Below are 18383 nucleotides of genomic sequence, written 5' to 3' on the forward strand. Positions count from 1 at the left end.
CATGTACCACTGCAAAATGCAGGCTGACTGCAGAGACATTCCGGTCCTTATAATGTGGCACATCGGAAATGTGTCTGTGGATCCGATTTTTCAGAGGGGTGGTGGTGCAGCCCACATACAACAAAGAGCAAATAGTACATGTAATAAGATACACCACATGCTTGGTATTACAATTGATATAGGACTGGATGTTGTAAACCCTTTCGTTGTTCATGGACTTAAACGTTTTCTCAATGGTCATGTGTTGGCAACAGATGCATTTTTTGTGACCACACTTAAAGTTACCTTTATGCTGTAACCAGGTGGCTTGTGGTTTTTTCGACATTGAAAAAAAGCTAGGGCTAATGATATTACCCAAGGTGGGTGCTTTCTTAGCTACACACTTAATTCGGTTGGACACAATATCAGACCACTCGCCATCAAAATTGAGTACATTCAGATATTTCTTCATAATTTTACATATGGCAGAGAACTCTTGGCTATATTGTGTCACAAAATAAGTTGCTTGCTGACAGTGAATGGAATCCACTGGTGGTCTACGTGTTTGGGACTGTTCCGGAAAAATCAATGACTGTCTGTTGATTTGCGAAACCATTTTTTTTGCGTGTTGTATATCCTGCTGTAGATAGTCCCTGCGTAGCAGTCTATTAGTGATGTTGGAGGCTTCTGTCTCAAAAGCACTCTGATCGGAACAGTTACGGCGGGCACGTATAAGTTCCCCCCTAGGAATACTGTGAATGGTGTGGGAGGGATGGCATGACTTAGCCAAAAGTATGGTGTTACCTGCTAATTGTTTGCGATGAGTCAATGTATTAACTACATTAGTGGAGGAGTCCCCCCTCAGGCATAGATCCAAAAATTGAATCTCAGTTTGGTGAGTATGAAAAACAAATTGTATGTCATCCACCTTGGAATTAAAGTACTCCATTAGCTCCGGTATGGACGTCCGGATGGTGTTCTTTGGGTTGAAGGCTTCTCCTTTTTTACGCCAAATGAAGGAAACATCATTGTGACCAAACAATAAAATTTTAGTTTCATCTGACCATAACACAAAAGACCAGAAGTCTTCTTCTTTGTCCAGATGAGCTTTTGCAAAGGCCAAGCGAGCTTTTGTGTGCCTTATCTGGAGAAGTGGCGTCCTCCTTGGTCTGCATTCGTGGAACCCAGCAGTGTGCAGTGTCCGTTGGATTGTCCGCCTTGAGACATTACCACCAGCAGAGAGCTAATTAAAGAGGAGCGGCAGAAGATACAACATTGTGGGAGGAGGTACCAAAGATAGACATTAGGGATGAGCAAATCGACTTCGGATGAAACAGAAGTTGATTCGCATAAAACTTCGTTCCAATCCTGATCACATCCTGGAGAAAAAATATATTTAATAGCTTTGCTTTCTCCTCTTCGCTCTCCGCAACTCCCCCCTCATCACTTTGTAAATGGCCGACACCTTCAGATTTGTACTTTTTACCATTTATATAATACTGCTTGAATAAAGACAACTATTGATCTGTCAAATAAAAAAAAATACTAAATCCATGGGGGGCCTTCCTGTTTCATTCTGGATTCTCCTGCAGTCTGAGTGGAGTTAGGAATATAGTAAAAAGAACCAAGATTCATGGGGACAAATCATCTTCAGTGTTCTGACAACACAGATCTCCTTTTCTCTCTCATATCCACCATACGTTTCTTCCATGGATCCCGATCACTGTCACCATGAGTTAAATGTAATTTGCATGTTTGGCAGATCCAATTTATTGCCAGAGAAAACAATAAAAATCACAGCTTTAAGTTTACATAGACTTCCTTTATTTTATAAAAAAATGGAACAGAAGGTTAATGTCGTCTTACAATCACAGTTTTATTGGTTGTTTTCCTTCAATTCTGTATTGCTGAGGGAACGTTATCTTTCTCTACTCCTTTATATTATCATTGACTGGAAAATGTAAATAATTTGTTCTAAAAAAATAAAAAAGATTAAAAAGACGAGTACTAGTGCTGTGGTATTACAAAAACAGACAAGGATGTGGGAGCGAATTGCACTGCATCAGGTAAATGTGAGACTAATGGTTCTGAGCGTAACATTCGGGTCAGCCTCATGAAAACAGTGTTTATTAGCCCTCAGCTTGTGGGACATTTATTGATAAGTCTGGTGCTGACTGTAGGTGCACTCCACATGCCAACCTGCCTAACGAAAAAATGTACCGAAGGGGCTGCCGCGCATTCAGGTTTACACTTCTGTGGGTCTCACCCGATTGATAAATTCTTATTGGCTGCATAAATTGATGGATAAGGGATAACCCCCTACTCCCCCGCCGATCTCGCCCACATAGACCACCCCTTGCCTTCCTGGTGTCAGCACCTGGCTAAGTGAAATCTCGCACAGAAGATCTCCTTACACTGCTGCGGTCCCGACGTGCAGTGAGCAGAGGTGTATATACCGTGTCTTTGAATTTTCACTGCGATCAGCTGGCCCTGGAGCATATGCAGTGAGCACTTGAAGCCCATCATTCGTAAACTGGCACTCACTGCCCATGTCTGGATTGCAGCCGCACAAGGAAGTCTTGTGCACCAGGGCATGAATTTGCTCGACCGGGTGTTGACATTGGGAAGAGAAGGGGTGGTTTGTGAGAGTGAGATGGGTAGGAGAACAGGGGTCATGACTCGCCTCAACGTCCCAATGATTCCATGAACTACCTGGTGATGATGTCAGGTACATTTTCAAAGTAGATTTTTGACATGAAGACAATACTTTTAAGACAGTTTATGAACAGTAGGAGGATGAATAGTAGAAGCATATACCATATTTTTCACCCTATAAGGCACAATTTTTTTCTCCCCAAAGTAGAGGGAAAATGTCAGTGTGTCTTATGGGGTGAATACTAATGACTGCTTCCATTATGGAAGCACTCAGTAGTACAGGGAGCAGTGAATGCAGAGCACTCCCCATGCAGGCTCTGTACTAACTGCTTACTGGTCTTCTGCAGGGCCCCACATGCTGTGCTGTGACCTGCACACAATATGGGGACATTAGTGTGCTCTGTGACATCACGCTGTGCAACGTTGGGTTACAGCAGAGGGAGTAGGAAGAGCAGGAACAGTGCTGGAGCAGGAGAGCTAAGTTGATTTATTTATTTTTAACTGCTCTGAGGTCTGACTAACATGGTCTGATCTGAGGTCTGAATTGGGGGGGGGGGTCTTAGTCACACTAAGACTCTGATCTCAGGTACAAATGGGGCATCTGATTGAGGTCTGATGTAAAATACTTTTTTCCATATTTTCCTCCTCGAAAACCTAGGTGCATTTTATAGGGCGAAAAAATACGTAATTAGCTCTGTAGGTCAATTCTGATGATAGTTTCCCTTGAAACATAGTTGTTGCTCTAATTACATTTGCCATATATCACATTTTTCTTTAAAACATTTTCCATGTGAGAACATCAAAATAGCTTCTCCCCTGTGTGATTTTTCTGATGATACTTTAGGCTGGCTTGAGAAATAAAACATATCCCACATTTTGAACATGAATAAGGCTTCTCTCCTGTGTGAAGTCTCTCATGTCTAAGAAGACTTGATTTATCTGAAAGATATCTCCCACATTCTGAACATGAATACATCCTTTCTCCCTTGTGATTTTTCTCATGTATAACCAAATTTAATTTATTTGTAAAACATTTCCCACATTCTGAACATGAATATGGCTTCTCTCCTGTGTGATTTCTCTCGTGTCTAGCAAGTTGTGATTTTCCAGTAAAACACTTCCCACATTCTGAACATGAATACGGCTTCTCTCCTGTATGAACTCTCTTATGTCTAACAAGTTGTGATTTATCAGTAAAACATTTCTGACATTCAGAACATGTGTATGGCTTCTCTCCTGTGTGAGTTTTCTGATGGGCAATAAGACTTGATTTACCTGCAAAACATTTCCCACATTCTGAACATGAATATGGCTTCTCTCCTGTGTGACTTCTTTCATGTATAACAAGACTTGATTTATTTCTAAAACGTTTCGCACATTCTGGACATGAATACGGCATCTCTCCTGTGTGACTTCGCTCATGTTCAATAAGATGTGGTTTATTTGTAAAACATTTCCCACATTCCGAACATGAATATGGCTTCTCTCCTGTGTGAATTTTCTCATGTACAACAAGATGTGATTTATTTGTAAAACATTTCCCGCATTCTAAACATGAATATGGCCTTACTCCTGTGTGAATTCTCATGTGTTTATCAAGGCCTGTTTTACGGGTAAAATATTTCCCACATTCTGAGCAGGAGTATGGTTTCTCTCCTATGTGAATTCTTCTATGTGTATCAAGACATGAGTGGTATGCAAACTGTTTACCACATTCGTTGCACTGAAAACTTTTTTCTTCTTTCTGATTTGTAGTTGTGGCACCAATCTGTAATTGGTCAAGAGAGGGTTCCTCACATATAGGCAAATATGACAGATCTGTACTGTGAAGTCCAGGATGTACATTTCTGGTAGTGAGTGTTTTTTGTGAAGAGCACTGCATGAGATCTTCATCTTCTACTTTAAAATTTAGCTTTAAGATGCTGTTTCCATCAGAGTTCCTACTGAGATTTTCTGTTAGGATAAAAAATGGATTTTTGTAAATGTTTTTTAAGCCACAGTAGACAAATTTGTAACATTCCTATTAATCTAGAAACACACACAGTTTTTTAGCCAAATCCAGAAGTGGACCCTGCAGGAAGATGTCCTTCCTTTATAGTTTTCATTCTATAATATGCATCATTGATAGTGATAAAGATGTGGACTTCATTCAGCTAGGAAAGTTCCCACATACTCTAGCTCTCAGACAACACCTTATCTTCTCCAGAGCACGAAGGTTCCATCCTACCGAAGAGAACACGCCTCCTTGCTATATCATATATGCGTTTCTGCTGTTAGAGAAGACTCCATTACAAGATGGCGCCTGCAGCTAGATATTTACATAGTTCACATACCACAGTTAGTAAAACAATGCGCAGATGCCAAGTGTTATCTCTTTTCATATTCTAGCCAATGTAACAATGCCACATTCCTCAGGGGGAATGCCCCTCAGATGACTTTATAAACTGCTGTACTTTCTGTAATGAATCAGAATTTGCTTTGACCTCAGTGTGTGTGTCACACTTATTTTCTCCTGTGCACGTAAAACCCTTGGGTTACTATTAATTTGGAGCAGTAGAGCAAACATAATCTGGTATTTTAACCTCGGCTTCCACCTGACTATTCTTTGCGGACTTCTTTGGTACTTCTCGACTCTCCTGGTATTTATGGACCATTCTTTGCTTATCCCTCTGTACTGCGTTGTCCTCTTGGTTTTGACCCGGTCCGTTTACTATCCGTTATTTGTCTTGTCTGTCCTTCCCGCACGTATCCTAAATTAGGGACTGCCGTCCAGTTGTCCCCTGTCATCAGGACTCGTGAGGCAAGTAGGCAGGGCCAGGGGTGAGGGTGGAGCGCAGTGGTCACTATCCTCCCCCCTGTGTGTGTGTACGTGACCGTTACAATAACACCCGGCATCTGATGACACCTACCTGAGGTATAACAGCCTTTACTTCATGTCTCCAGCCTTTATAGTGTAGAAGTAATGTCATCTATAACACTCTGCATCTGATGACATCTACCTGAGGTATAACAGCCATTACTACATGTCTCCAGCCTTTATAGTGTAGAAGTAATGTCACCTATAACACCTGGCATCTGATGTCACCTACCTGAGGTATAACAGCCATGATTACAAGTCTCCAGCCTTTATAGTGTAGAAGTTATTTCACCTATAACACCCGGCATCTGATGTCACCTACCTGAGGTATAAAATCCATTACTACATGTCTCCAGCCTTTATAGTGTAGAAGTAATGTCATCTATAACACCTGGCATCTGATGACACCTACCTGAGGTATAACAGCCATTACTACATGTCTCCAGCCTTTATAGTGCAGAAGTAATGTCATCTATAACACCCGGCATCTGATGACACCTACCTGAGGTATAACAGCCATTACTACATGTCTCCAGCCTTTATAGTGTAGAAGTAATGTAATCTATAACACCCGGCATCTGATGACACCTACCTGAGGTATAACAGCCATTACTACATGTCTCCAGCCTTTATAGTGCAGAAGTAATGTCATCTATAACACCCGGCATCTGATGACACCTACCTGAGGTATAACAGCCATTACTACATGTCTCCAGCCTTTATAGTGTAGTAGTAATGTCATCTATAACACCCGGCATCTGATGACACCTACCTGAGGTATAACAGCCATTACTACATGTCTCCAGCCTTTATAGTGTAGAAGTAATGTCATCTATAACACCCAGCACCAGATGAGACCTACCTAAGATATAACTGTCATAACTACATGTCTCCAGCCATTGTCAGTATAAAATCAGCCTGGTAGTTACAAAAAGAGTGGTTCACTGCCCAGAGTGCTACTTTACTGAAGCTCTAAGGTGGAGCCTTACCTGAAGAAACCTCCCAATTCCCTTCCTCTATTCATTATTCCATACCTGTGGTCACACGGACTGGAATGTCCTCCTCCACCTCACTCTTACACGGGGGATCGCCCATCATCCGCTCTTCTTCATCCTCGACTTTAATAATAGTCAGTTCTTCCCAGTGATTTGTCATCTGTAACAATTCAGTACAATACAGCAGACAGGTGGGAAATCTAACAGAGCCACATAAGAAACCCCCACAATCTATGACTCCTCTATGACTGCAGGGCCCCCCTATATAGATGTGTATAGGGCTCAGCTCCATCTACCTGATGGTTCTCTGGGAGCTTCTCCTCTGGACAGTCCTGAGAATACAGAGGACGGGGACATCTCTCTGGTGGAATTCTCCTTCTGGATCCATCTGTGGAGACACAAGCACACAGTCACTGAATACATGGCCTCCTGTAGATCTGTCTATAGATCAGACTCTTCTCTTAGTTCCTTCACTTCCAGGTTTAGTGATTGGAGCCTAAATAACAATGTTCTGCTCCTCACCAATTTTCTGCCAAACCCCAAACTAATCCAATCACCTCACATAGAAATCCCAGGCCTGTAGCTGCTTTTCTATCCAGAGACTAGGCTTTCACTTCTTCCTCAGAAGGGTGGCCATTTTGAGCAGGTGGAAGACAGATAAAAATAATCTTTATTTATTCTGCGGTTTATATTTTATAGTAGATCCACTGTCAAGTTCATAACAAGATGCTCGCCTATGCACTAGGCTACTTAGGAGTTAGGCGACCCCCCCAAACGCATCCACACACAATGCTGTAACCTTCTGTCAAATGAAGGCGGAGGGAAGACCACACTACAGATGCACAACAATTACAGGAACGAGCTGTGGTCTACAATACGATAGGGCCACTATAGCACACCGACTTTCAATGGTAACACAGGAAAGCCATACTTTGAGGATGTGGGAATGTTTAGTAAGGAACAGTAACAGTAAGGAATTTTGATATTTAATATATAAAAAGTACAGTGGTACAAGAAGATGACAAAAAGACTTACACATAAGAAAACTGTACATAAAGCAAAACAGTATTTGATTGGTTAAGGATCCACGCTGGGAGTACAGCTGAAATCCAATCAGTCCTACATTAGATGTTTCTCGTGGCTCTGACCATGTCTGGTTTTCAGTATGCAATTTTTAAAGGGGTCTTAGCTGACCACCCTACTCTCCTCTTAGTCACGTGACAGGGGGCTGGCTAATTACATGGAAAAGGTGGAAAGTTTTATGGCATAATTTATTGTGAGGCACAACCTCTTGTAGGTATCTCTGAGAAGGATAACGTGACTGGGAAGTTATGCAGGATATATTACCAACCGAGAAATACCAAAGACGAATATGATATAGTAATCCATTAAACCAATGTCATTTGGTAGGTTTCCTAAAGCCGAAAATCCTGACATTACAGACCAAAGAAGATCATTATAAGATCATAAGATATTTATTACAAAATATGAATTATGACATGGCAGCCTTTGAAGTATATTTTTGGGGTCTATGCTGTATACAGCCACCATTCACCAGCATGAGGTACCTGGAGACGTCCTGTGTGCAGCATCGTGAATGCCATTAGTATCTAGAAAGTAAGTGATGTTTTAGACACTGGCAGATAGCTTGGTTCTTTGTCTGCAAAATTTTTTGTGTCACGCTGATGCTTTGTGTCTGCTGCTGTCCCAGGCAAGTATCGCTCCTCTCTCCCTCCTAGAGTTAAAAGCCTGGTTGGTGTCCAGACTTTTGTACAGGGTTTGAGGATGAATACCAGGAGCCACCAGGAGAAGGCCCTTAGGTTTAGCCCAATGTCTAACTGATTAGTTAGCACAATAGGTCCACGCCAATCCAGGAAATGGCTCAGCAACAGGAACGCCAAGAGCAAATACTGTCATAATTGTGTAATGTTAATGCTTGTCTGAATACCCTAACAACTCTCACAGCTGTACCGCAGTCCTCTGCAGCAACTGCAACATCACCACCACCACCGGCTACTTCGTGGCAGCGTCTGGTCTTCATTTATCGATTCCTCCTCGATACACTGGAGTTCCCATGCAATGCCGTGGATTCATAGACCAGCGTACGCTGCACTTAAGCTGCTGTAATATCAGTTCCCGACTGAATGCACCAGTGGCTTTAGTGATCGGAAGAAGCACTGACCCGCTGTGGGAGAGGAATGATCCAGTCACTAACAACCTGAGAGACTTCTTGGAGACTTTCCGAAAAGTGTTTGATGATCCCGGATGCACTATTTTTGCTGCTTCCTCTCTACTACGACTACATCAGACCAGATCAAGGATGAATTAGCTGGCTGTGATGTTCCAACCTCTGGTATATCTTGCCACCCATATAGATCTGTGGTTCTGTGAGAGTGCTAATGTGGCAAAGATCTTCTCTCCTAGCACTGACCTTCAAAAGACCTCTATTTCCTTTGCCTCCAACCAGAAGTTGCACTACATTTTTTCCAGAACAGTAAAAATGCTCCTCTTACCCTTTTCGAGGAGTATCTTTAGTCGAGGAGGAATACGAAAGTTGCATTAATTCAAATATATAACACATAGGTATACAGTTGTTCACATCTGCGTGGCAGGCTTGGTTCAGGGCCTCTGCAGAAGATTCTGTCAAAAACACTGGACAAGAAAGCCTTGCCTGCAAGACTTTGCCTGGTAAAAAGACAATATTCTGAATGATCTCCATTAGGGTTGTTTTGCGTATCGAAATATCGATACCCAGTTTATACTTTTGTCCCGGTATCGGATTTGCCTTTTACTGATACTAGGTAGCCTAGTATCAGAGAACATGGAGCGTGCTGCTGTCAGCGTGCACCATGTTCCCTCTACAGCACAGGGGAGAAGCATGCCAAACGCTGCCAATGAGGAGAGAGAGGGGCGGGCGCACTGCGCCACCAATGAAAGTTAGCGCTTGATACGAATACAGGAGGCGGGTGCTGGCATCAGAATCACATAGCCGGCACCCAACCTCTATGACAGGGCGCTGCGATCAGCTGCAATTAACCCCTCAGGTGCTTCCTGTCCACAAGTGTGCATGGCTTACCAACTACATTACAAAGCTAAGCAGATGTCTTTGATAAAAAACAAGCATAGACTTTGCCACCTCATCGGCCTTAGGACTATCTAATTGATCTGTTACCTGAAACCACTCTGCCTAGAGGTCGGGTATTTCCCCCTTTCAGTTCCAGACACTGAAGCTATGTCCGACTTACTATATTAGGGAGAAGGTAGACAGGATTTTTATTTGTAAGCCTTCATCACCAGGTTCTTCTTTGTGAAGAAAAAGGATAGATCCCTCAGGCCATGTATTGACTACAGCGGATTTAATAAAATGACAGTAAAGAATATATAACCCTCTGGCGGTGGAGCTGACAGCCAAAAGAGGCAGACGTGTTCTGTAGGAGCTCCATACTATGCTTCTCTCAGCCCCATAGGGCTCTAGTGACCCCACACAGAACATCTGGTACCTTATGGTTTTTGCAATATAACTGGTTATTCCAATAGCGCTTCTTCCCTTGTTCCTCTTTGTGTGGCTGCGGTATCGCAGCACAACCGCACAAACTGCTGCAATTTTCAAATACACTTTTAAATGATACGCTCACTCTCTTAACCACCTCACATCTGCCCATAGGATATAAACGTCCTATGGGCGGTTGTTTATCTCTGAATGGACGTTCTGGAACGTCCATTCAGAGATGGCAGCTGCACGCTAATCGTGCAGCTGCCAAGCGGGGGGGCCCGCTGTCAGTGACAGCAGGGCACCCCAGAGAGGGCACCCCAGGTGTCCCTGCCTTCTAGATTGCTGTATACAGATCAGGAAGTGCACTCCCGGCCCGGTGGTCATGTGACCGCTGGGGCCAGGAAAGTGCAGGAGCTGTTGGGTCTTCTACAGACCTCGATCAGCCCTGCACTGAGGCTGTACAGCGTTGTACAGCGTTGTATACTGCTGTATAGCCTCTCTGGGGGGTGTATTTCCACTGTAACTGGGGCTACTAGGAGAGATCAATAGTGAAAAAATAAAATAAAAAAAAGTGAAGTTAAATGTTCACCAGAGGTCTTGTATGACCTTATGGAGGACGCAGTGTAAAAAAATAAAATAATAAAGTTAAAAAAAAAAAAAAAAAAAAGGTTTAAAACTAAAATTCCACAATTAAATAATAAATATATTTTTTTTTAAATAGAAAAAGAAATAGACATATCTGATATTGCCATCCATAATGACCGGCTCTATATAAATATATCACATGATCCACCCTGTCCGTTAAACACCATAAAAAAAGCCATTTTTGTAACCTTACATCACAAAAAGTACAACACCAAGTGATCAAAAAGGCGTATGTCCCATAAATGTCCCTATAAAACTGTCACCTCATCCCACAAAAAATGAGCCCCAACATAAGTAAATCGCTCAAACCCCCCCAAAAACTATAGCTCTCAGAACATGGAGATATTTAAACATAATTTTTTTGTTTCAAAAATGCAATTATTGTGTAAAAGTCAAATAAATAAAAAAAGTATACATATTAGGTATCGCCACATCCGTAACAACTAGGTGAACCCTGCAAAAAAAAATAAAAAAAATACTGTGCCAAAAAAGCTATTTTTTGTCACCTAACATCACATAAAGTGCACCACCAGGCGATCAAAAAGGCATATGCCCCCCAATATAGTACCAATCAAACCGTCACCTCATAATGCAATAAATGAGACACTAACCCTAAGTTCAGACCTGAGCGTTTTACAGCGCGTTCCTACGCGCTGTAAAACGCTCAACAAGGAGAAACCAATGCTTCCCTATGGGAATGGTTCTCACCTGGGCGTTTTACAGCGCGTACGATCGCGCTGTAAAACGCCCGACGCTCAAACAAGTTCTTGAGCTTTTTTGGGGCGTTTTGTCGCGCGTTCCCGTACATAGATATTCGGGAACGCGCAACAATGTGTGTTCGCTTGTCTCTGTATGCGCGATTGTTCCTTTCAGAACGCTCAGGTCTGAACCCAGGGTAAGACAATCGGTCAAAAAATAAAAAAGCTATGGCTCTCAAACTATGGAGACACTAAAACATTTTTTTTGTTTCAAAAATGCTATTATTGTGTAAAACTTAAATAAATAAGAAAAAGTATACATATTAGGTTTTTCCACATCTGTAATGATCTGCTCTATAAAAATGTCACATGACCTAACCTTTCAGGTGAACGGTGTAAAAATAAATAAATAAAAACTGTACTAAACCAATTTTTTGGTCACCTTGTCCCATAAAGTATAATAATTAATGATAAAAAAATCATATTTACCCAAAAATGGTACCAATAAAAATGTCAACTCTTCCTGCAAAAAATTTAGCCCCTGCACAAGACAATAGGCAGAAAAATTAAAAAAAATATGGCGTTCAGAAAATGGAGACACAAAAACAATGTTTTTTCCAAAAATGCTTTATTATGTAAAACTGAAACAAACAGAGTTAACATATTTGATATCATTGCGTAACAATCGGCTCTATAAAAAAAAGCACATGACCTACCCTGTCAGATGAGTGTTGTAAAAAATAAACTGTCAAAACAGCAATTTTTTTATTATTACCTTGCCTCACAAAAAATGTAACATACAGCAATTAAAATTCATATGTACCCCAAAATAGTACAGATAAAACTGGCACCTTATGCCCTAGTTTCCAAAATGGGGTCACTTTTTGGGAGTTTCTACTGTAGGAGTGCATCTGCAGGGTTTCAAATGGGACATGGCATCTAAAAACCAGTTCAGCAAAATCTGCCTTCCAAAAACAATAAGGCGCTCCTTTTCTTCTCCGCCCTGCCGTGTGCCCTTACATCAGTTTATGTCCACATGTGGGGTGTTTCTCGAAACCGCAGAATCAGGGTAATAAATATTGAGTTTTGTTTGGCTGTTAACCCTCGATGTGTTAAAGAAAAAAATTTATTAAAATGGAAAATCTGCCAAAAAAGTGAAATTTTGAAATTTCATCTGCATTTTCCTTTAATTCTTGTGGAACACCTAAAGGGTTAACAAAGTTTGTAAAATCAGTTTTGAGTAACTTGAGGGGTGTAGTTTCTACAATGGGGTTATTTATGGGGGATTTCCACTATGTAAGCCTCACAAAGTGACTTCAGACCTGAAATAGTCCTTAAAAAGTGGGTTTTGGAAATTTTCTAAAATTCTAAGCCTCTAACGTCCTAAAAAAATAAAATGACATTTATAAAATGATGCCAACATAAAGTAGACTTATGAGGAATGTTAAGTAATAAATATTTTATGAGGTATCACTTTCTGTTTTAAAAGCAGAGAAATTGAAATTTTGAAAATTGCTAATTTTTAAAAAATGTTGTTAAATTTTGGATTATTTTATAAATAAAGGTGAAATATATCAACTCAAATTTATCACTGTCATGAAGTACAATGTGTTACGAGAAAACAATCTCAGAATGGCTTGGATAAGTAAAAGTGTTCCAAAGTTATTCCCACATAAACATGACACAGGTCAGATTTGCTAAATTAGGCTCCGTCAGGAAGGGGGTAAATGGCCCGGACGTGAAGTGGTTAAACTAAATGTAGTCCCCCCTGCTGAAAGGTACCCGCTGTATAGGAATCAACTTCTATTTACCTTTTAGCTGACTTTCTGCCAGGGTCTGTCTTTTTCTATGCACAGCCCAGGACTCACACTCTCGCAGGTCTGGTGTCTCAGTTAGTGGATCGCGCCCAGGCCGGTGGCCCAAATCCGTTTTTTTATTTATTTTTTAATTAATTCTTTATTATTTTTCCTCCAACAAGACATACAAAACATTCAGAGTGTACATCTCTGAACACAAAATAGCACTGCAAGTGCAATAGATAATTCAATAACATACATAAGGGCATTATGCATTCACTGATAAAGAGCAGTCAATATACACAATCAATATATAATGACATATTTAAGCAATCCTCCCACGTAGAACTAAGAAGTACTGGCGGATCTGAGCAACAGACGACCTAGCGTCCCCTTCAATTGGCCCACAAGGTACCATTCCGTAAGTGTGAACGGCCTCATAATTATCAGTATTTCCGCATTCGACATACAATGCTCAATAAACGGTTTCCATTTCTGAAACAACCCTTTAGCCTGTCGTTCCTTCGCCGCAAGAGAGTTTAACCTTTCCATATGAAAAACATGTTTTAGTTGTTGTATTATGAACTGTAACCCTGGAGTATCGTCTTGAAGCCATTTTTGCAGAAGACTACGCTTTACTATCATGCATACAGTATGGAACAAGCGGGGTAACCCACCTTGTCCTACCTCCCCCTCCTCATAATGAAATAAGTATAATTTGGTGGACAATGGAAACTCCCTTCCCCAGATCCCCTGGACCAAATTCCCCACTTCCTCCCACAGCCTTTTACTCTTAGGACACGTCCAAATCCCATGGAATAAATCGGAGAACCCTATTCCACACTTCGGGCAACTTGTAATTCTGTCTGGTTTAGCTGGATGAGGGGGAACATTAAAACCATAGATAGCTCTATACATAAGTCGAACCTGAGTGTCCCTCCAGGACTCATTAACTATATGTCTCCTAACTACTTCCCACCCTTTCACTATCTTTTGTTCAATATCCCCATCATCCAGTTGCTCCGCCCATTTTCCAAAACATTTATTCCTATCCCTAGTCCCATCTTCTTTCCTCATATCAGTGTAGATCGTAGAGATCGAGACCTTCCCACCTCCTAAGTCTAAGATCTTATCCAGAATATTTCTCCGAACCTCCTCCTGCACCAACACCAGCTGATTTATCACCGCCACCTTCACTTGAGACCTCTGAATAGTTTGGAAGGACGACAAGGAGAACTTTGCAATCAATTCTTCTCCAGTTAGCCACCTAGACTCATGTAATAAATGTTTCACACACAAAATCCCTTTCCGCCTCCATTCCTCATACAATTTTTTCCTATTGCCCTGTGGGAATTCAGGATTATTCCATAGTAGAAGATGCTTGGAAATTCTGTACGACAACCAGTACTTCTTCCTAAGAATCCTCCACGCAGATATTGTGTCCTTAAACAATAACGATTGCTTAATCCATATAGGAATCACCTGCAACCTTGAATGTAGCAACGCCACAGGAGACCAGGGAGCACAGAATTCCCTTTCCAACATTAAAGCTGAGTAAAAACTAGAGCCATTTATCCAGTCACAGACACGCCTTGCCATACAGGCCAAATTGTAATTCCTAATGTCAGGAAATGCTATCCCTCCCTGTTCAATCCCCTTCACTAGGGAACGCATTGGTATCCTAGGCCTCTTGCCATGCCACAGAAAGTGTTTGAACGCTTTTACAATTTTAGAGACATCTTTATGTTTTAACAAAATGGGGATGGTCTGCATAGGGTAGAGCAATTTAGAAACTGACATCATCTTAATAAGATGATCACGCCCCAACAACGACAGCGGCAGATCATGCCATCTAAGTAGTTCCTTAACTATTTTAGTTATTAACGGATCATAGTTAAGTCTATATATGGACTCAGGAGTGGTCCCGACTTTAATACCCAGGTAAGTTATGTAAGAACGGGCAAATGGTATATCCCTTAGATCACTTCCCGTCACCCTCTGCCCCCCTCCCTTCAAAAATAAAAACTCACTCTTTGATCTATTTATTTTCAACCCAGAAAGAAAACCGAACTCCTCTAACCCCTTAGTAATCCTCCCAATATCTCTTACAGGGTTAGACAAGAAAAGCAAGATATCATCGGCAAACAAAGCCGTACGCAGCTGCTTCTTACCCACCCGCAAAACCTCAAATAAATCTTCAGAGTCCAGCCACCTTGACAATGGCTCTATCGCCAAGTCAAACAAGAGAGGAGACAGGGGGCAACCCTGCCTAGTTCCCCTTTGTAACAGAAAAGAATCGGATATATAACCTCCTGTGCAGACCCTTGCCCTTGGACCCAAATATAACCCATCTAAGAGCGTACGAAACATCCCCTTAATACCCACCGAATCCAGGGCAAGACCCAGCCATTTCCAGTTAATGCTATCGAAAGCCTTTTCCGCATCTAAAGTGAGAATGGCTGGGACCTGTCCCCGGTATTCCACCTTTCCGGCCACAGAAAGGGCTAATAGCACTTTCCTTAAATTGGTGACCGCCGCCCTACCTTTAACGAAACCCACCTGCGCAGGGGAAATCAAAGAGGGAAGAACAACGGCCAACCTATTAGCAAGCAATTTTGATAGGATTTTAACAAATCCATTTGTACAGGAGTTCATGACGCGCGCTCTCACGGAGCAGCCGTGACGTCACTTCTGCAACTACAGATAGCAGATGCCAAAATTTACCTGACGCGTTTCGGACAGAACGCTGTCCTTCCTCAGGGAAGATTACCTGGCCATCATTAGTGCCCTCCTTATATGCGCTCGCTTTTTAACTCCTTGTCCTCCGCTATATAGTGTGAAATATTTTCCCTAATAGTGAAGACTTGTACCATGCTTTGTTTAACATGCATGCTCCTATTCGAAGGTAAATAGTTCTCGGCATTTAGACCACTAGGTGATAAGCTGTTCATATTAAAACTCCATTTGGTTTCTGCTCTAGACATATCTTTGATGAAGTCACCTCTTGCCCCTCTTGCTTTTCTTTACTGTTTCTATCCCGCAAAAAGTTGAACCTGCAAAGTTTCCTTTGTGTTTTTCTTCATAGTGGCGTAACAACGGGTGTCCCTCAAACTCTCTCCGAATATTATACACGTTCCCCCATTCTTTTCTTTAGTTGTCTTTTAGTGCGGGCAATGTATATTTTATTACAGGGGCATGTTATTGCGTATATCACTCCACAACTATTGCAGGTGATAAATTGCTTGATGTTTTGCTTGCATGAGCCTTCCTTATATTTTTGTTGCATTTGGATTTTATTATTCCGAGACTTTATGCATCCTACACATTTTTTGCAAGGATAGAATCCATTTAGTTGGCCTTTTACTCTAGTCAATTTTTCACTTCCATTACTTATTGCTATACATTTATTTGTGCTCGGATCGGATCATAGTAAGAACCTACCCTACCTATCTCTACCTAATAGCAGCAGGATTATGCCGGAACTGCTGTAGAAGGGCAGCCTAAAGGGGGCAGCCGGAACTGCTGTAGAAGGGCAGCCTAAAGGGGGCAACCCTAATATGAAGTGCCTTAAAAAAGGGGGGGGCGGTTTTGGGAGGGCTGAAAATGCTGCCGAGCCGTCCTCTGGCTGTGGCGCTCGCCGGTATAAGTAAGCAGTTGGCCCCGCCTCACCTCCCACAAATACGGCAAACAAATTGCCTTACACTTGTGCTTGGATCGGCTCATAGTAAGAACCTACCCTACCTATCTAAACCTAATAGTAGCAGGATTATGCCGGAACTGCTGTAGAAGGGCAGCCTAAAAGGGTTAATCCCTGAATTGGCCAACAATATGCAGATAAACTTCAGGAACGTTTGAATATTCAAAGGTGCAGCCTCCAACATAAACAGCCGGCTCAGCCTTGATAAACTGCAACCATTCATGTAATACATTCACCGGGCACCACTTATTACCGGTGGTAAAATACTTGACCCCTACTGGTTCCCCCGGCCGGGCCGTCTTGGAAGCCTCTAAGGTAAGGATATAACAAGAGCCACTCCAGCGCAACTGACTCTTCCGCAAGTAATTTGTGGATGTATTGGCACAGGTAAACTCACCCGGCCTGAGGAACCCATAGAAAGCCAAGTACATGGCTGTTTCAATTAGTAAGCTAATACGCTGACCAAATGGTTTATTCTGCAACATGTCTGATAAAGACCTAAACATGCTGCCAGAAAAAGGCTGCCGAGTAGGTCGTTTTTTAACGCACTCCTTCTGAATACCCTTCAATAACGCCTTAATGGGATGGGCTGAGAACATAGACGGCTGATCGGGATACTGGACATACCAATAATGTTGAATACCAGCAAAGTACAGTTTAAATTTTATTTTATTTTTTTAAATCTTTTTATTTCCATTTCATAAGCACATATACATTTGTACCCCAAACATATCAACTTGACAATAGTAAGTTCCATATTAACAATAAATTACAATTTCAAGTGTATCAAAAAACGGTTAGTTTTTCTATGCTTAAAAAAAAACAACTATTTTCAATCCCCTTTTACCCACCCACCACCCTTGGGGGGGGGGACGCAAAAAAAAAAACAAAAAAAAAATATCCAGCCCTAAAGTAACCATTTTTTCCATAGTTCATCAACATTTTGTAGTTTTTTGCTATGTCCCTCCGTCACCCGTTCTTCTTTAATCAGATTGTCAACTGCTTTTCTCCACTGTCCCGCTGTCGGAGGATCTACTTTTACCCATTTCTTAAGTATAAGGAGTCTAGCTTGGAATAATACCTTAGTCAGGACCATTTGTGTATTTTTATTTAACTTCAGGTGTTCAGTTGCCCCTAATATACAAGTTACTGGATCTTCAGATATTTGGACCTTCAAAGTTAAATATACGGTCTCTGCTATTTCTGTCCAATATCTAAACAGTCTGGGACATCTCCAGAAACAGTGTATTAAATCTGCGTTCTCTCCCCTACATTTTTGGCACTTGTCTGAGTCTCTCACACCCATTCTTTTCAACATCCATGGGGATCGATGTAATCTATAAACTATGAAAAACTGTGAAATCTTATGTGAACCCCTATCAGAAACCCCAGCATAACTTCTAAGAGCATCTTCCCATTTCTCTTCCGAAAAAAATTGTAAATCCTTTTCCCATTTTTTCCTGGCAAGTATTGTAATCCGTTTTTTCTTACCCTCCATCAAAATTCTGTATCTTTTTGCGGTTATTCCTCCTCTTTCACCCTCGTTGGTAAATTTATACAATCTATCT

At 41.5% G+C, this 18383-nt stretch overlaps 1 protein-coding gene across 1 annotated transcript in view; it reads right to left on the reverse strand.

The window, feature by feature from the left end:
• Nucleotides 1–1780: 1780 nt before the first annotated feature.
• Nucleotides 1781–18383, reverse strand: part of LOC122933856 (zinc finger protein 501-like) — a 32808-nt gene continuing 16205 nt past the window's right edge. Inside the window, exons 2-4 of the mRNA XM_044288938.1 lie at nt 6783–6874; nt 6526–6646; nt 1781–4587 (exon numbers count right to left, since the gene is read on the reverse strand). Coding sequence (XP_044144873.1) covers nt 3434–4587; nt 6526–6646; nt 6783–6874 — 1367 coding nt within the window. The 3' untranslated portion in view covers nt 1781–3433. The remainder of the gene's footprint in view (nt 4588–6525; nt 6647–6782; nt 6875–18383) is intronic.

This window comes from Bufo gargarizans, chromosome 4, assembly GCF_014858855.1.
Source record: "Bufo gargarizans isolate SCDJY-AF-19 chromosome 4, ASM1485885v1, whole genome shotgun sequence".
NCBI classification, from domain to species: Eukaryota; Metazoa; Chordata; class Amphibia; order Anura; family Bufonidae; genus Bufo; species Bufo gargarizans.